The sequence below is a fragment of the Rana temporaria genome, chromosome 1, assembly GCF_905171775.1.
Source record: "Rana temporaria chromosome 1, aRanTem1.1, whole genome shotgun sequence".
Taxonomy (NCBI): domain Eukaryota; kingdom Metazoa; phylum Chordata; class Amphibia; order Anura; family Ranidae; genus Rana; species Rana temporaria.
The window spans coordinates 247,306,150-247,324,554 of record NC_053489.1 but is presented as its reverse complement, the minus strand read 5'-3'; the positions used below and the strand labels follow the sequence as shown (position 1 = coordinate 247,324,554).

The 18,405-nt window shown below is 43.0% G+C and overlaps 1 protein-coding gene across 1 annotated transcript in view; it reads right to left on the bottom strand.

Annotated features, from left to right (window-relative positions):
• SUPT16H (SPT16 homolog, facilitates chromatin remodeling subunit) overlaps window positions 1-18,405 on the bottom strand; it is a 73,340-nt gene that overhangs the window by 13,338 nt on the left and 41,597 nt on the right. The window contains exons 11-19 of the mRNA XM_040352962.1: window positions 14,424-14,489; window positions 13,521-13,616; window positions 13,273-13,388; window positions 11,139-11,292; window positions 7,701-7,828; window positions 6,105-6,240; window positions 5,880-6,006; window positions 4,350-4,468; window positions 4,133-4,258 (exon numbers count right to left, since the gene is read on the bottom strand). Of these exons, the coding sequence (XP_040208896.1) occupies window positions 4,133-4,258; window positions 4,350-4,468; window positions 5,880-6,006; window positions 6,105-6,240; window positions 7,701-7,828; window positions 11,139-11,292; window positions 13,273-13,388; window positions 13,521-13,616; window positions 14,424-14,489 (1,068 nt within the window). The remainder of the gene's footprint in view (window positions 1-4,132; window positions 4,259-4,349; window positions 4,469-5,879; window positions 6,007-6,104; window positions 6,241-7,700; window positions 7,829-11,138; window positions 11,293-13,272; window positions 13,389-13,520; window positions 13,617-14,423; window positions 14,490-18,405) is intronic.

Below are 18,405 nucleotides of genomic sequence, written 5' to 3'. Positions count from 1 at the left end.
TGGTTTTCCCTTTGCCCTGACCATGCGGACCAGATCCTTTAAGGACAGCCAAACAAAAAAGGGGAAAGTTCTTAAGTGTTTAAAACTTTTTCCCCACCTTACCTTATCCACGCCGCAGTACTGCTGAGATTAGACAGTACCAACCTTCACGGCGGGTAGTGTTGTGCCAACCTTCAGGGATATGGGTTCCTACTTAAAGGAGACCTCTTCCCTGGTGCTGGATCCCAGTCCTCCAAAGAGAAACATTACAGGCACCGCCTCGGTCTTCTGCGAGGCTTAGGTACCATCCATTTGGCGTAATTTAATAAGCACTTTGGATGGACCCGGGCATAGCTCTTTAACTCCTGGAGGTATTCTAACAGAGCTCTTTCCTAGCACCTCCTTCTCATGCCCTTCACCTTAGACACTGGCAGAAAAAACTGAGGTACTTGCCTTATGGGAGGGGTTATATAGAGGGGAGCCTGTCTTCAATGGTTGTACGATCACTGTCCCCCCCCCCCCAGCCTCCCGTTTTACTGAGCCGAGCACTGGTCAGTCCTGCGTTGCGAACGCGCTCTTCCTTTGCTCGGTCTTCTCAGATAGATAGCAGCGCAGCCATTGGCTTGTGCTGCTGTCAATCAACTCCAATGACGCGAGGGCCGAGCAGAGTCCTGTAGTCAGCGGCTCTGGACACCGAATACAGGACTCAGGAGTGCGCCCGCAAGGCAAGCCCCTTGGGAGAGCGCTTCCCAGAGGGGGTTATCAGAAGCAGGGAGGAGCCAAGACATCTGCCAAGGGACCCCAGAATACGCTGTTCGGTGGCACTCTGTGCAAAACGAGCTGCACAGTGAAGGCAAGTATAAAAAAAATTAAATAATATCTGAACCTTTAGTGTCACTTTAACCTTCTGCTAGCCACCATCCATTACTCCCAATTAAAATTATATAAAAGACTGTGCTCTAAGAGCAGCAAACTTAGGTTCAGGTTCTTTTGCCATTTGTTCCCAATACGCCACCTGCCGCTTGCACCAACTTAACTGTGAGAATGCCCTCTGCATTTAGTAGCCAGAGGACCATCATTTAAGTTCTAGTTGGAAGCTACAGAACAGCACCCCTCTGGTTTTCGGGTTTTTTGAAAATTAAAAGTAACTGCATATGCTGGAGGTGCCTGTTAAAGATCGGACACAGCATTAAAGTGGTTCTAAAAATAGTTTTTTTTTTCACTTTCATGTATTCTATGCATGAAATTAAAAATCCTTCTGGGTGCAGCTCCCTCCTCAGCACCCCTTATACTTACCTGAGCCCCATCTCAATCCAGTGATGTGCATGAGAGCAAAAGCTCTCCTGGCATCTTGCAGCAGCATGGGTAGAGAGGACAGGTGCTCCGCATTTTGGAGCTAGGAACTTCTGAAAAAGGTTTCTGGAATCTTCCTTTGTGAAATAAAAAATTTGCCAGAAATTCTTCACACGTGAATAGCCATTAGAGCCATATGTAGATAAATATCTACATATGGCCCAAGTTCCATTATCTAGCTGCAGTCCCTACAGCACCAAGTAGCCTAAAGAGCTTATTCGAGGAACGTGTGCGATGGGAATATGGACTGTAGATATTAGTGCCATTCTGGAAATTTGCCTCATCACATGTTCTAGTACATCCACACGAAAATAGAGCAGAAAGCAACAGATTCATGTTGATTGTTACTATTCCTAGTCCATTTAGCTACTGCCATATCAAAATGACAGTGAACTAGTTGCAGGGCTAAGCTTGCAAAAGCAAAAAGAGCCTTTAGGAGCATCTCAAACTTTCTATTTGCAGACTTTTTTTAAAAAAAGGCACAACATTGGAGGCACAGTAAGAGGTTTATAACAGACGGTAGGATCAACCACAGGGATAGCCCACTTCTTTGCAAAGTCTCTTTCCACTGGATAGAAATCAACAAAGACTTTGAGCAGTGAAGATCCCCCAAGCATATTGGCAGTCTGCAGCTTCCTCCAATACTGCCCCCCCAGTATCCTTTTTATTCCCTTCTGCTTCTTTGAGTGCATATTGGGATCCAACAAGTTAATAGGCAGGGCAAGTCTGAGCCAGAAACAAAAAAGGCTGTAGTAAGGCCATAATCTGTCAAAGAAATCAGATGCAGAAAGATCTGCCTTTGTCAGGTAAGCCCGCAAGTTGAGTGCCTGAAATTGAATTCTAGTCAAATGCAGACATCAGTGTATGAACAGGGTCCTGCTCTGATGCAAGGGAGGTAGGGCATCACTGTTGTGTGGGCCTGCAGCAGAGAAAATTTCCATATGCAATTCTAAATTCACTTTTTTTCCCACTAGGTCTCCACCATAGGAAAAAAGCATGCCAAAATGGCTCAGCGGATATTGGCACCAATTTTGAAAAGTTTGCACCATGAAGTGAGTACATCCAAAAATAGCCCTGTTTTTAGAGTAAAGATCAGAGATACAGAGTGACCATTTTACCTGTCCAAGATACTAGAGAGTACATATCCAGGTTTTGTACGTCATAATGGGCCTACGCCTGAAGGCGTCTTCATGGACTTGGTTCCATAGCATTTGATCATGGTCCTGTATAGCATCCTGCGGCCCACATCGTGGTGCACCAGATGCCAAGATGGGTGCCCGTGCACTTTACAGTGCTCAGAGAAAACAGAGGCTGTTCCTACAGCATAGGGTCTGGGTATGGCACCCAAGGTTTTACCAAGGCTGCACCAAACCGGAAAACCAAAAGCTTCTGTGTAGGCAATAGACAGGGAAAAGAGGTCCATCGGGGAAAAGAGGTCCATCGGGGAAAAGAGGTCCATCGGGGAAAAGAGGTCCATCGGGGAAAAGAGGTCCATCGGGGAAAAGAGGTCCATCGGGGAAAAGAGGTCCATCGGGGAAAAGAGGTCCATCGGGGAAAAGAGGTCCATCGGGGAAAAGAGGTCCATCGGGGAAAAGAGGTCCATCGGGGAAAAGAGGTCCATCGGGGAAAAGAGGTCCATCGGGGAAAAGAGGTCCATCGGGGAAAAGAGGTCCATCGGGGAAAAGAGGTCCATCGGGGAAAAGAGGTCCATCGGGGAAAAGAGGTCCATCAGGTTCAGGACATTAGCAATGAGTGGGATAGGGTTATAGGGGAGGCGCCCCAGGAGTGTACTCAAATGCTTGCCAGTGCCCAACCACCTGAAGGAACGAGCCTATAACCCATTGGAATTTTAATACGTTGCCTATTATGATTAGATCAGAATTTTGCAAGACAAGCCTTAATGGAACTTCTATTAAAACCAGGGAAAGGCTCTACTTCAATGTGAATGTATGCAGTTCAGCATAGAGGCAGGTAATGGCACTTTATTGCAGGAGAGACATAGTATGCCTTGTCTACAATAAAATCCTGCCTGTTTGCCAAATGTTTTTTTCTGCTTAACTTTAAGGACCTTCAGATAAATTCTTTACAAAAACATGTCGTTTCTTTATATGTGGAGACTACCCCGATTTATCTGGAGGATCCCAACCAAACATCTGTTACATCTATTGGCTCTACTGCAAGTGTTTGAAAGATTCTTAGTCTTTTGAACACTTCGTCTCAAAACCAAGTAATGGATGAATGTTCCCCTGGACCTTATGAATCCAGACTCTACTTAATTCTGTATACTGCAAAAAGGTATTCTTCAAGGCACTACCATCATAAAAACGACTACAACCATCTGTAGGGAGTCCGGATCCACCTCCCTTAACACAATTTGGGGCAAACACAGTTTACCAGAGTTACTCTTAAAGGATAAGCTCATCTTTGTTCACTTTTTTTCTTTTAAATTCCAGCCCCGCCTATGTACCAATATAGCATTAATGTACTTATTTTGCAAAAATATCAAAGCATTCCATTAATACTACACACGCTTACTTCGCTTATCCTCATCCTTGTTTCCAAACATATCCATTAGTAATGTCATACTTCCTGGACAGACTAGAGGTCATGACACAGAAAGGAGTTGACCAGCTGACCTCATTAGCACACACCCGGCATCATCCATCCTCCTACTGTGCGTCCCTCTGGACACATCTGGGGCTGCACTATTTTTTACTAAGTTGTCCACTACCGATGTACAGAGTCTGGGATATTCAAGATGTATAAGCCGCCCAACATCTTCGTAATGACTTAAGCTCACCTGTTCAGCATAAAGATCATCTCGGTCATGCATGTGCTGGTGTTTTCCAAGATCTGTTGTGATCTCTCCAACTTCTGTATAGAACTGGACATCTGTATGCCTCTTCTTTCCAAACATTATGGCATTCTGTTTCACAGTAAAAAAAAAAAACTGTATATTAGTAGAAGTAACCAGACTTCCGGTTACATCAAGAAAATCATTGATGCATAATTGTTACCTTAAGATGAAAATGAAGTACAATAATCATCTCTCCATCACACGGCTGGAAAAGTGCATGTTTGATGTTATTGTATAAAATATCCACTTTGTCTCCTCTAACAGACGTGAAGCGAAAACCTAAATTAACAAATTTGTATTAGACATAGTGGCTACACATTAATAGACAGGTCAATATCTGTGCTACCAAATGTGATAAGGTGAATAAAGCAGCCAGCACAATTTGTTGATCACCAAACATACAAATAAAAGTCCAAAATGCAGCGCTTAAGAGCAACAATGAGTCCAAAGAGGGAGAGTTGAATACAACCGTCACCAGCTTCAGTGTGTAAATGACAGCACTCGCCCACCACGTGGACATTCAATCTGCTTACCAGATAGTTGGAAGTAGTATGCATATAATGGAAATCCAAACACAAATCTCAAGTATTCAACTTTACATGGAATCCAACCCAGGTTAGCGACTGGTCGTCAGATAACATTCACACAGTAGTCTTCTTTAGATTCTCACACCAGATGTAAAGCGTTCACCATATCAGCCAGCGATACCCAATGAAGAAATAAGGCAGCCAATAGTGAAGCCCGTAATTTCATAAAAATTTGTAGTAATTTACAGTTTTAGTACAGGAATGAACGCATCACAAAATTTGAATGGCTTCGGCTCTCAGCGTGCCAACCGCGGCCATTCAAATTTGGTGATGCATTCATTCCTGTACTAAAACTAAGTTACTACGAATACATTTTATATGAAATTACGGGCTTCACTATTGGCTGCCTTATTTCTTCATTGGGTATCGCTGGCTGATATGGTGAACGCTTTACACCTGGTGTGAGAATCTAAAGATGACTGTACTGTGTGAATGTTATGTGACGAGTCCAGTCGCTACCCTGGGTTGGATTCCATGTAAAGCTAAATACTGAAGATGTATTTTTGGGTTTCCATTATATGCATACTACTTCCAGCTATCTGGTAAGCAGATTGAAATTCCACGTGGTGGCGAGCGCTGTCATTTACACACTGAAGCTGGTGACGGGTGTATACAACTCTCCCTCTTTGGACTTACTGTTACTCTTAAGCGCCGCATTTTGGACTTTTACACATTGTCAACGACCCTTTAAATTAAAGGAACAGTAGCAAGACATGTTTTCAACCAGTAGTTTCTCACCGTCATAAAGGATAATTTCCGCTGCCTTTTACTGTTTTTTTTATTTCTTTTTTTAAGCACAAAGTTCTCCTTACTGCACTCTGCTAGTGAGAAGTCCAGAAATCCCCAGGACTTCCACTAATTCAAGCAACAGAAAGCACAGACCAAGCACCGGAAGTGTGCAAGCAGCATATGCACAGAAAGGAAGCAGTGTTTTACCACTACTGCATCTTGTAAAGGATGCCAGAGAGACAAGCTTAATTTACACACTAAACTTGCATCTCACCAAACCGTTAAGTGAACTATAACTTAACTCTTGTGTGTTGGCATCTGCACATCTTTACTTGAGGTTTTATAAAAGCCTACCTCTGACAACGCATACCTACCATTTACATGGGCTTCAAGAGAGCCCTGCATTCTCTTCTGGGCAATGTTTGGCCTGATATAAAGGTCTTTCAGTTTGGGATTGCTACGATTGAGGTTGATTACGAGAGAATCTTGTTTGACGATGCCCTGTAAGGGGAAAAAGAATCAAAGACCAGATGCAATTAAGAGAAAACATACATAATCAAAAAGTAAAAACAAATTAAGCTACTCATTTATCCTCTCACCTCTTTCTCTTTTTCTTCTGCCTCCCGGGTCTTATATCGTTTCTGCACTTCCTTTATTATGCGGAAAGCATTCTGCAAGTTTAGTGATGGCACAGATGTTTCACCTGGGGTCTTCATATTGGAGGCTCGATAGGTTCTGAATAAAACAAAAATTGTAAGAAATAGAAGACTATAGAAATTTATATTAGAAGACAAATTGAATTATAAAGTTTTCTTGCACTGGTATGGTACCAGTGAGGGTGGCTTCTTGTGTCCCAGGTGCTTGCCCTTTGTGCTCTAGACACTGATATGGAAGGCTCTGTGTATTCCACATATGGTGGGCATGCCCAAAAGCTAAGCAGTTCTGAATCTGCAAATATATTTCTCTTACCCAGTTGAACCTTCTCAAATTACCACAGCAAGCATTGCTGGGTTGCCCATTAGAGGGAGCGCCAAGACACATGGAGACTTAGAAAACATTTGTTTTTGGGGCAGCTAGTATGGCAATAGCTAGGTCATGGAAGACCTCCACAATTTCCTTCAACTTGATAATGACCAAGGTGACATGGATCATGATGAACCCCTTTCGGCAATTTTACATAAACTTGCCTTCGACACAATATTGGAACCTGGGATTAAGTATCGGATGGCTTATGAGTTGTTTTAAATGATTTGCGTTTTGATTGGAAAGGGTGCACTTTTTATTCTTTACTTCTATATTTACATATTTCACAGCAAATGTGATTGTTTCAGAGCAGATGTTAATTGCGCTTGTACCATTTGAGGTTTATTTGAACACGATATTGTTTGGCACGTTATTTAGTTTGCCACTTGCACAATATCTTTCACTTTGCACCTATTATCATTGCTTTTATGTTTGCGCGTTTTTACACTCATTGCTTTTATGCTTGTGCGTTTTTATACCTTTGCATATTTTGCCACTTGCACAATATTTTGCACTTTTCACCTATTATTGCTTTTATGTTTGTGCGTTTTTATACTTTTGCATATAATTTTATCAACAGCTCAGCACTACTTTTATATTCATGCACACTCGGGTCTTGGTTTTACCCTTCAGTGTTTTGTAGCAGTTGATTCATACTTAACCCCTTCACAGCTGTCATTCAGCTGTTCCTCAGTAACGCGTGAATACTCTTTATATTTAGCACTTTCTATTCTACCTGTTCTTTACCTTCTGTATTTTTTACGGACTTCTCTGCATCGTTATTAGGCATTACAACATGGGCATGGTGCAGTATAAGCGGGCTCTAGGCCCACACGTGTGTGGGGGGGGGGGGGGCGCAAAACAGGCCCTTAATAGTCACTCTGGCCTTCTATTTACCTCAATCCTGTCCCAAGTCCAAGGAGTATAGCTATAATTGTGATATCATTGTGTTGCTCCCCTAGCCATCTTCTGTTGTACCAATTTGAGAAGGGAGACAGGAAATTACTGTATGCTTTTGTCTGCAATACCTCATTGTCTCAGTTACCTTCTGAGTAATGTATTGCACAATACTGTACCATCTAGAAATTACTACATTTTGTTGTTTTGTAATTGCCCTAACAAAAAAAAAAGAAAAAGAAAAAAAGGACTCTTGGAAAAGAAAATTCACTTACATTTCCTTTACAAATGTGGCATCAGGGTTGGGAAATATGTTTCCTTCATTGCGCCCTAGGGCACTGCCTGGGCAGTAGAAGTTGATTCGGAGGTAAGTATAATCACCTTCAACTGACATACTGATATTCTGTGGGGAAAAAAAAAAATCAAACAATTTGTCTCAAAGTTGTGTATAAGTTGTGTATAAGCTTAAGACTGGTCAAAAAATTAATAAGGCTGTATTGTGGTAGGCACAAAATTATCTGCAAGTCCATTGAGGGGCATAGGAATTCTGAACAGTCCGTTTATAGTGATGTCTAAAGAAGGTTACAAGGCTGGCAAAGAAAAAAAAGTAAGCAAGTCCCTGTAGAACTCCTCTGCCCAGCATGCCTAATTTTTGTGAGCAAACAGTACATAGGGCTACACAGAGGTGTGGGACCTATGTTTCTTCATAGGCTGGAAGAAATTTTTATTTTATCTTTTAACTTCCCAGGAAAGGAGATTGGGGGGGGTGGAGGGCCCCATTGCTACATGACAGGCAAAACAATTGCTTGTGGCCCTGAGCTGGCCTGGGGCCCCCCAACTTCCCCTTCCCAGGCTATAGCGTGGCCAAGCTCCTCTTCCTTCCTCCTTGAGTCCTGCGCGTGGTACAGGAGATTCCGTTTCCTGTTCATGGCCGGACTGACAGGAAGTGCACACTGAGTGCTCACTTCCCTTCAGTCGGACCGGGAACACAGGAAACTGAATCTCCAGTACCGCCCAGCGTGGACTGAAAAAAAAAAAAACAGACAGGACAGTGAGGGGGTATATGAAGGTTTTTTTGATATATGTTTTATGCTGAATAAATATATCAATTCAGAAATAGCTGGGATGCTAAAGCAGTCAAGCTGATGGGTAGGCACAGACAGTGCAAAATGGATTTGGGAACAGTTATGTATTTCAGAGGAGCCATCTGAAGGAACAAAGGCCAAGTAAAGGTTGGATGAAGAGAAGCCCTTGCAAGATGAGGAAAAACTGGGACAAGAAAGTTGAGAGCAGAGAGGATCAACCTGGTTGTCAATCAAAAAGCCACCAAAAAATTAGGAAGAAAAACGCTACCAGAACAAGAGACCAGACCAAAAATGAGAGGTGCTCAAAGGGAAGACTGTTTTTCTACTAGAGTACCAACCCTGAATTAGGAAAAGTGAGCAAGTGGCACCCACACAACACACAGTCATAGATGAGGTGTATCATGACCCAGACTGGTGAGCGAGTACAAGAAAGAAAGCATGCCCATCCTGGCTTGGGCAGTTTAAAATGGGAAAGCAGGAAGACTGGTGGGATCACCTGGTGTTTCAAACAAAGGATACAATACAAAGAATGCTTTTTAATGCAAGTACATAGTAACACAGACACATCAGAAATATGAAATGTCACAGTATTTAACCACTTCCAGCCCAAGGACATCATATGACGTCTAACTTTCAGTGGGCATATCTGAATGATGCCTGCAGCTACATGCATCATTCAGATACATTATACAGCCAGCGATTCTGTGCACCGTAGGAACAATCATAGCAGCAGTTCAGCCACTTGATTGTTCTTACATGCAGCGGGAGGCGACATTCGTGTTTTGATCTCAGCCTTTCCAGCCTGAAGCACAGAAACAAACGCATACGTATGCAAGACGCACCCATATATGAAAACAACGTTTAAATCGCACATGTGAGGTATCGCCACATGCATTAGCCCGAGAGCAACAATTCTAGCCCAGGACCTCCTCTGTAACTTAATTGGCAACCTGTAAAAATGTTTTAGATATTTACGTACCAAAGTTTGGCGCCATTCTACAAGTGGGTGCAATTTTAAAGCATGACATGTTGGGTATCTATTTACTCAGTGTAACATCTTTCAAATTATACAAAAATATTGGGCTAACTTTACTGTTATTTTTTTTAATTCATGAACCCACCCCCCCCTCAAAAATGCACTTAAAAAACTTTTGCGCAATACGGTGTGATATAAAAAATTGCAGCGACTGACATTTTTTCATTAGGGTCTTTAAAAAAAAAAAAAAAAAGGTTCCAGAAAAGACCTGGCATGGAAGTGGTTGAAGCACACACAAAAAAAACCCCCCTATTTTATTTGTAAAAAAAACACTGCAATAGTTTGTACTAGATTCATAATGTCAGTGTCATTTTAACCACTTAACACCCGCCGCACGCCTATTTACGTCCACAGAATGGCACGTACAGGCAGATCCCCGGAGCTGAAGAACGGGGAGAGCCGTATGTAAACACGGCTTCCCCGTGCTTCACTGTGGCGGCTGCATCGATCGAGTGATCCCTTTTATAGGGAGACTATCGATGACGTCAGTCCTACAGCCACACCCCCCTACAGTTGTAAACACACACTAGGTGAACCCTAACTCCTACAGCGCCCCCTGTGGTTAACTCCCAAACTGCAACTGTCATTTTCACAATAATCAATGCAATTTAAATGCATTTTTGGCTGTGAAAATTACAATGGTCCCAAAAATGTGTCAAAATTGTCCGCCATAATGTCGCAGTCACGAAAAAAAAAAAATCGCTGATCGCCGCCAATAGTAGTAAAAAATAAAAATAAAATAATAAAAATGCAATAAAACTATCCCCTATTTCGTAAACGCTATAAATTTCGCGCAAACCAATCGATAAACACTTATTGCGATTTTTTTACCAAAAATATGTAGAAGAATACGTATCGGCCTAAACTGAGGAAAAAAAGTTTTTTATATATGTTTTTGGGGGATATTTATTATAGCAAAAAGTAAAAAATATTGCATTTTTTCAAAATTGTCGCTCTATTTTTGTTTATAGCGAAAAAAATAAAAACCGCAGAGGTGATCAAATACCACCAAAAGAAAGCTCTATTTGTGGGGAAAAAAGGACGCCAATTTTGTTTGGGAGCCACGTCGCACGACCGCGCAATTGTCTGTTAAAGTGACAGTGCCGAATCGCAAAACCTGGCCTGGGCATTTAGCAATAAAATGGTCCGGGGCTTAAGTGGTTAAAACACAATAAATAATAGATTGACATTTTAAACTACCATTAACAATTTGGAACAAAAATAAGGCTACATTTTTTAGTTTTTGCAAAATATCATAAACACGAAAGCTTAGTCCTAGCAATGTACGTGTACTACTTTGTTATCTTAAAGCCGAGGTCCACACAAAAATAGAACATCTGCTTTTCGGAACCCTCCCCCCCCTCCAGCGTCACATTTGGCACCTTTCAGGAGGGGTGCAGATACCTGTATAATACAGGAAATTGCACCCACTTCCGGGCATAGGTCACGCCCAACCACAGCGGACCTCCGCTTTAAGTAATGCAAAAGTTACTGTAGAACTGGTTTGCAGCAGAGATCTAAAAAGTGCTCTTGTCCATTGGGGGTGTACAGGTGGCAAAAAAGGTGAAGTAAAGACTTTAAAAAATTCTTACCTTTATGGTGGCAATATGGAACGGGGTAGCAATGCCAAAAACAGGCATAATTACAGTCTCGTACTTCTTATCTATATAAAGTTTCATCTCCCGGATCTCTGATTCTTTTGGCATTTGAGATGGGTTTTTGTAAGAGACATTAGACTTGCGAGCTCTAGCAGAACAGGAAAAAAAAATGTAAATTAAAAAAGTAATTTTGCGTTAGTAAAAAATAAGACTTGTGCTGATCATAAAATGTAATCCATTACTGGACACAGAAATTTATATACAGCGAGTTACGCCTGCAGGAGGTTTGGACACAAAAATAGCAAGCCAGCTGCTGTAAAACACCATTCTCCATCTAGAATGCCTCAGGCTTTGTGTAAAAGAAGTAACCAAGAGACCCAAGTCCTTCAATGGACAGCAAGGAAAAAAAAATGGGGGGGGGGGGGTTGGGGGACAGCAATTTGGACACAGTCAGGCTCAAAAGGGGACTGCGAATTGTCAGTAACTCAGAACTACCTGTAGGGGCAATATCCCCCAGTGACTCCACTCATAGGAAACACTGAGCCTAAATCAGCAACAGGTTGTAGATAATAAAATAAACCTCACCAAAACAGGTTGAACAGGACTACTTTAATAAAAAAAGAAAAAAAGAAAAAAAAAGGGAGGATCAATAACGTGATGCGGTCAACAGAAAAACAAAACTGGGGCAAGACCACAAAGGGAAACAGGTCTACAAGAGAACATCAAAGATTACATGAAGGCCCAGGCCCTACATTTCCACACATTAGGATTTAAACAAGGAATGATGCATGTTAAAAATGACAGCTTGCCCAGGCAACCAATTTCACAAAATGAGAAACCCAACGTGAGATCACCCAATTAAAATATTCCATAAAGATAGCCATGTATCCCTTGATGTGTCCCTTGATAACTCAAGGATACCATAAAGTCAGACTAAATAAGTGGGAAGAGTGCACAAGAGTTAATCAGGTCTCACCAAACTTACTGTAACCCCCACATGGGTTTTAAATAACAAACATGTTATACTTACCTCCACTGTGCAGTTAGTTTTGCACAGAGTGCCCCCGATCCATGTCTTCTGGGGTCCCTCGGCAGAGGTCTCTGGTCCTCCCCGCAATTAGTAACCAGTCAGGCGAGAGCTCGCAAGGTGGTCACTAATTGCGGGCGCGCTCCCGTGATACAGCGAGCGGCCATAGCCGCTCACTGTATCACTCGGCCCCGCATCACTGGATGCGATTGACAGTAGCGCCAGTCAATGGCTGCGCTGCTCTCAATCCATCCGCTCTAGCCAATCAGCGGCCAGGCTGAGCAGCGAAGAGGATCTCGGGACCGCGCGGGACTTTTGGAGGGGTCAGGCAAGTATAACGGGGGCTCAAGGGGGGCCGGCAGCAGCAGATGTTTTTTCACCATAATGAAAAGATTGCATTAAGGTGAGAATTTGTTTTCCCTTTATAACTCCTATAATGTCAGTTTTCGAGAGAGGTGCTCCCTACAGGATGAACAACACCACTAAACCAAATAGATGACATCTGCACTCTGATCCTCAGCTCAGACTCAAAACCAGTGGTGACCATAAATGTGAAGAGAACATCTTTGGTGCGAACAGTGAGGTAGCTCTTGGTAGTTCAGCCTGACCATTCTTACTAAGCGAGTCTTCAGTGACTATGGACCTGCAATGCGCTCCATGGCCAACAGTACACTCAGGTTTGGAAAAAAGCACAATGCAGAGCTCAGTGCCCTTAGGTCACAATCACATTCCAAGTTAGCCGTATTAAGTCTAGTCCGGCAGGGTCTGGGTACAGCCTCCCAAGCCAGCTCTGCAGAAATGCTGTGGTGTCAGCAAGAAATTTTAAGTCACTAAAAAAAAAAAAAAAAATTCGACAAAGCAAAAGCAGGATGGCAAAAAAATATTTTGCAGGGATAAAGAAAAAAGAAGTCCAACCTCCTAAAACACTAGCAGAAAACTCAGACATGCTGAATAGAGTGGTTATACAAGGCCTAGCTGATTCTTTTATATGCCAGTCTCTAAACCTCCTGCAGGCAGCTGAATAGCCAATTCCTGTGCACCTCAGCAGAAGAAACTGTATTTGAATACTGGCAAGTACATTTACAAAACCAAGATACCCACTTCATTGTCTGCTGTTCTCCCTTCTGCTCTGTTAACCTCCTCTTCGCTTCCTCATTTAACTGGGCTGCAAGTTCTTTTTGATGGGTGCGTCTTTTCTCCTCTGCCGTCATTTCATTCTACAAAATATATAAGCTGGATGAACGATGACATCAACGAAACAGATGAATATGAGACCAAAAAGTATAAAGGTGATAGAAAACTTCACTACTGCATCCACTACCCAACAGATTCCCTTATCAAGAACATACTCTGGTCCTTTCAGTGATTACTGCAGCGGATCTGGCTCCTCTGCCCAAGAGATCCTCCGCTTCATCGTTCTCTTCCTCTTCCTCCTCCTCTTCATTCTGTTGAAAAATCAGATTTCCTGTTTATTGCTACGACGACAAAACAAACTTATACAACTTATCTATACATTTCAAAGAGCAATTTAAGTAACCATTTATATAATACCAGGGATATTTAAAAAGCACTCAAATGGCAATTTGTATACAAGCCAAAATGAAGGAGCTTCAAACACCTCTGTATACAATTCTTAAATTCTATTTAGTTTCATGGAGTGAACAGAGCTGATAACATGCAAAACAGTTGATTTCTTGCTTCCAAAAAACTTAATGTTTAAGGCTCCATTCACACCTAGGCAGACAAATTCGCAGCGTTTTGTCGCCGCAAATCGCGGTACAAATAGCGGCGTTTTGTACCGCGATTTGCGGCGACAAAACGCCGGTATTGTCCGCCTAGATGTGCCCCAGATTGACCTCCTCTATGGAGATGCTTCCCATCTCCTAGCCGAACGCCGAAAGCCGCCTGAAAAAAAGGTCCGGGACCTTTTTTCAGGCGACAGGCGTGGAGATGTGAACCATCTCCATAGAGGGACATGTGTTCTCATCCCTCTGGCGGCAGCGGCGTAGCACTACAGGCGTTAAAACGCCTAGATGTGAATGGGGGCTAAGAATTAAATATAAAGCGGACAAGAAAAACCCGAGATGACAATTTAACTTCAGAGGTTTGCGAAAGGTATTGCTTTTGAGGTTACAGCAGTGCCAAGGAGACAGCATTTCAGAAATGTATCAAACCACAAAAGAGGTTGTTTTCTACAATAACGTAGTGTAACATTGCCAGTATAGATATAAGGGTTCAGGCTTTACGCTCACCTTTAGGAAGATGCCCACATTCTTCACTTTCTTCTTAACACTGGTAAGAACAGATGCTGGTCCCTCCTAAAAAAAAAAAAAAAAAAAAATGGTTCAGTCAACATAAAAATACACACACACACACACACACACACACACACGGCAAGTATTGAATAAGTCACCATTTTGCTAGGTAAATACATTTCTAAAGGTGCTATTAACATGAAATGTTCACATGTTGGTTACAACCCGTGCAATCCATATACATAAAGAGACCAGAAACTGTCCAGATGTGAAGCAGGAAGGACATGCAGTAACTGATTTCCACTTCTACTTTATCCTTTTGTGCATCCTGACAATGCGGATTGTCCTTCCACAGATATCAGTGGCTAAGCAGTCCCCCTTACCGATCGACAATCCTTGATCATCTTGATGGCTTCTGTGAAGCGGAAAACCGGCAAGAAGGTCCGCACTTGTCCCACGGCGGCTATCTTGACCACGCATTCTGCCTTCTCCTACTCCTTCAGAGTAACAGGGGGGCACTCAGATGGCATCTGCAGGCATGGGAAACACAGAGTCCTCCTCGGCAGACCTGGTGGCTGTTCTAACCTAACTTAAAAAGAGACTTTAACCTCCACAATCAAAACCGCGACCACGAAGGTCATTCTTAGATACGATATGGATACATTTTGCTCCCGGCTGTCCGAGGTGGAATCCCGCATTTCTCAGGTGGAGGACACCGTTTACAATGACTCCAGGGAGCCAAGAATCCTGCAAAAAAACAGGTACAATCTCTACACGGAAGAATTGTAGATATGGAGAACAGGCTCCGTCGCAATAATGTGCAAGTTGTGGGGCTCGCTGAAGGGTTCCTTGCCACGCTGCTAGGCCTCAAAAGATCTCCCTGCTACATTCATGGTGGAGCAGTCCCCACTACACCACCTATACTCGGAGTCCCACATAGACGCTTTACGATAAAGCTCCTGAATTACCAAGATTGAGGGTCGAGCTACTGGCAGCCGCCAGAAATGCGCCTAAGCCAACCTTTGCAAACACCAGAATTTCTCTGTATCCAGATTATTCCCCTGAAGTGCAGCAGCTTTGACGCTCCTTCACGGAGATCCAGAAACGCCTCAGAAAATGGGCTGAAATACAGCCTCCTGTACCCCACAGTAAGCTCAGAATTGTTGATGGCGGTGACAGCCCTGCAGCCGCAGGCTCCTGGCTTGACTCTCGCTGACCCTTTCTCAAGACCTCCATAGCGGATTACAATTCTGACTGTTGCAGCAATTCTTGGAGAACATGACCTGATACTTGCCACATGTTTCAGAAGAGGAGCCCTTTTTCTACACGACACAATGATACTTTGATGCCCGTTTCTTTACCCCCCTATTGGTGGAACTGACCCGGGTACTGTTGGGAGTCTCCCCTGGATTATGCTCCACCGGCACCATCCCCACGTGCAAGGCTTCACAAAGTCACAGCGACATGAAATCTACACTTTTTTGGGCAAGTTCTGGGAGTAAACCCTGCATCTGTTTTCTTTCGTTTTTTGGTCATGTTTTTGACTGAGTAGGGAGTTTTCTTTTTTTTACTGGATAGTGGGTATTTTCTGTTGCTACAATGCTGTGTATGCTTATGATTGTGCTTGCATCATTGGCTCAAACCGGTGACAAAATTCTTAATATATACTGTACTGATGGCTGGTGTGATGGCCCTGTTCTGGATTTGCTCACCCCTATCATTCCATGATGGCCAACACCACTAAAGATTCTCTGATCATTCTGTCATGTAATGTTAGGGGACTGAATTCCAAATACAAGCAATGGCTGTTTCAATATCTGAAATTACACAATCCACATATAGTACTTTTACAAGAGACCCATTTCATGGGAATTAGAATAATGGCTCTTAAAAAAACAATAGGTGCAGAGGGCGCTTCATGCGATATACTCCACGTATTCTCATGGGTGTCTATTCTAATCAGTAAGAACTTACCATGCACAATTCATGATGTTCATCTGGACCCCAAGGGGAAATTTTTGATGCTAGCGTTAACTATGTAAAAGGAAGTATATTATAGTGAATGTTTATTTACCCCTTTCCAGTCAGATACGGCCACTATACCAATTGTTAGAGACGATGGCTCTGCATTGTCCTGCACAAATTTAATTCATGAGTGACTTTAACGCCACCCAATCACGTGAACTAGACAGGCCAACACCCCCTACTAACTTTAACTCTGATTTCGGCTCAAGCTGCAGAACTTACTGAGGTGTGGCGATGGTTGCACCCTCAGGACAAAAAAACGTATTCCTGCTTTTCCACCACCTCTTCACGTATAGATCTGGCTTTTACCAACACAGCCCTTCTAAGTGAGGTCCAGGTAATGAGATCTCGGCTCTGGCCTTTCTGATCATAACCCACTCAAATTGACCCCCAAGAACCCAGAGGTCTCGCAAAAACACACCCTTTGGCGATTGCAACCTCATTGGATAAACCATTAATCAGTTGCGCATTCCCCCTCAACTGTGGGAGTACTGGGTAAATAATGCAAAGTCAGCCTCCCCGAGATGGCCTGGGACGTATTCAAGGCTAATAGCAGGGGGAAGTACATGTCTGCTTTGGCAGCAGTGAGGGCAGAGCAAAATTATATTGTCTCCTCATTGCAGCCGAAAGTTGACCATGCCCTAACCCAATACGCCTCCTCTCCAACGGTCACAAATTTTGACCATTTCTCCTTACTCAGACGTGAATTTCATCTCCATATCTCAGAGGTAACTAGACTTGACATACAAAACTTGGAGGCAGGCATATTTTGAGTTTGGGGACAAGAACAGTAAATTGTTGGCACTACTGGCACAACATGACAGACCTCTCACAGTTGTCTCCGAAATCCTCACTGCGGACAGTAATGCGTTTGTTTAAGAAGACATCCTGACTGAATTCACTCGTTTTTACACAGTTATACACCTCGTTACTGCCTACGCTTGACCCCACGTCCATGAACGCTGTCTTAGATACCTTGGCGTTAGACTGGTTTTCTGATTCCGAAAGGAAACTTAGTTGCTGATTTTACCTCAGAAGAAGCAACACTAGCCACACTGCCCTGTCGGGCAGGTAATGCCCCGGCAGCTTGCCTATAGAATTCTTAGGAATCACATTGAATTACTTGCTCCCAGGCTGGCTAAGTTGTACAAGTGCTGTTTACTCACTGGCTCCCTACCCCACACCATGAAGGAGGCCCATATTATACTTATACCCAAACCTAACAAGTATCCTAAGCTGTGTGTTTCATATAGACCGATTGCACTTGTCAATTGTGACTAAGGATCGACCAACATTTTTTTTCAGCGCCGTTACGATACCAATATTTCGGTCACCACCACAGCTGGGGTGGGGGCGGGAATATATCTGCTGGGTCCCCCCCACATCGAGCTCAATTCTGATGGCACACTCGCTCTCTCCTCTGTTACTTGTCAGTTTCACACACCAATACAGTTACACTTGGCTCACTGTGTGAAACCTGTCAGTGCCACCGCCAATCAGTGCATCTGTCAATGCCACCAGCCAGTGTCACCCCGCCACCCGCAAACCAGTGCCATCTGTACCGAGGACATCTAGTGTGTGCTAGAGTGACAGTAGCAAGCAGGAAGGAGCAGGGTGAGGATTTTTTTTTTTTTTTCAGTTATCTGTTTGATTTTGGATTCGTTAGGATTTTGTACAAAGTATTACATACATTTCAGTTAGCGTATCCAATACTTTTTCCCTGTGTCAGTCTTTATAGGTAAATACATTTCTATTCTGAAGATGCTATTGACATGAAATGTTTACCAAGCCCATGCAATCTACACACACACACACACACACACACACACACTAAAATATACATAGATATATACACTGTGTGTAATAAAAATGTATCAACTCTTCTAAAGTGGTCTTCCATACACAATTCCACAAAAGGTGCATCTTTGAACAAAGACACCAACTACATTTAATG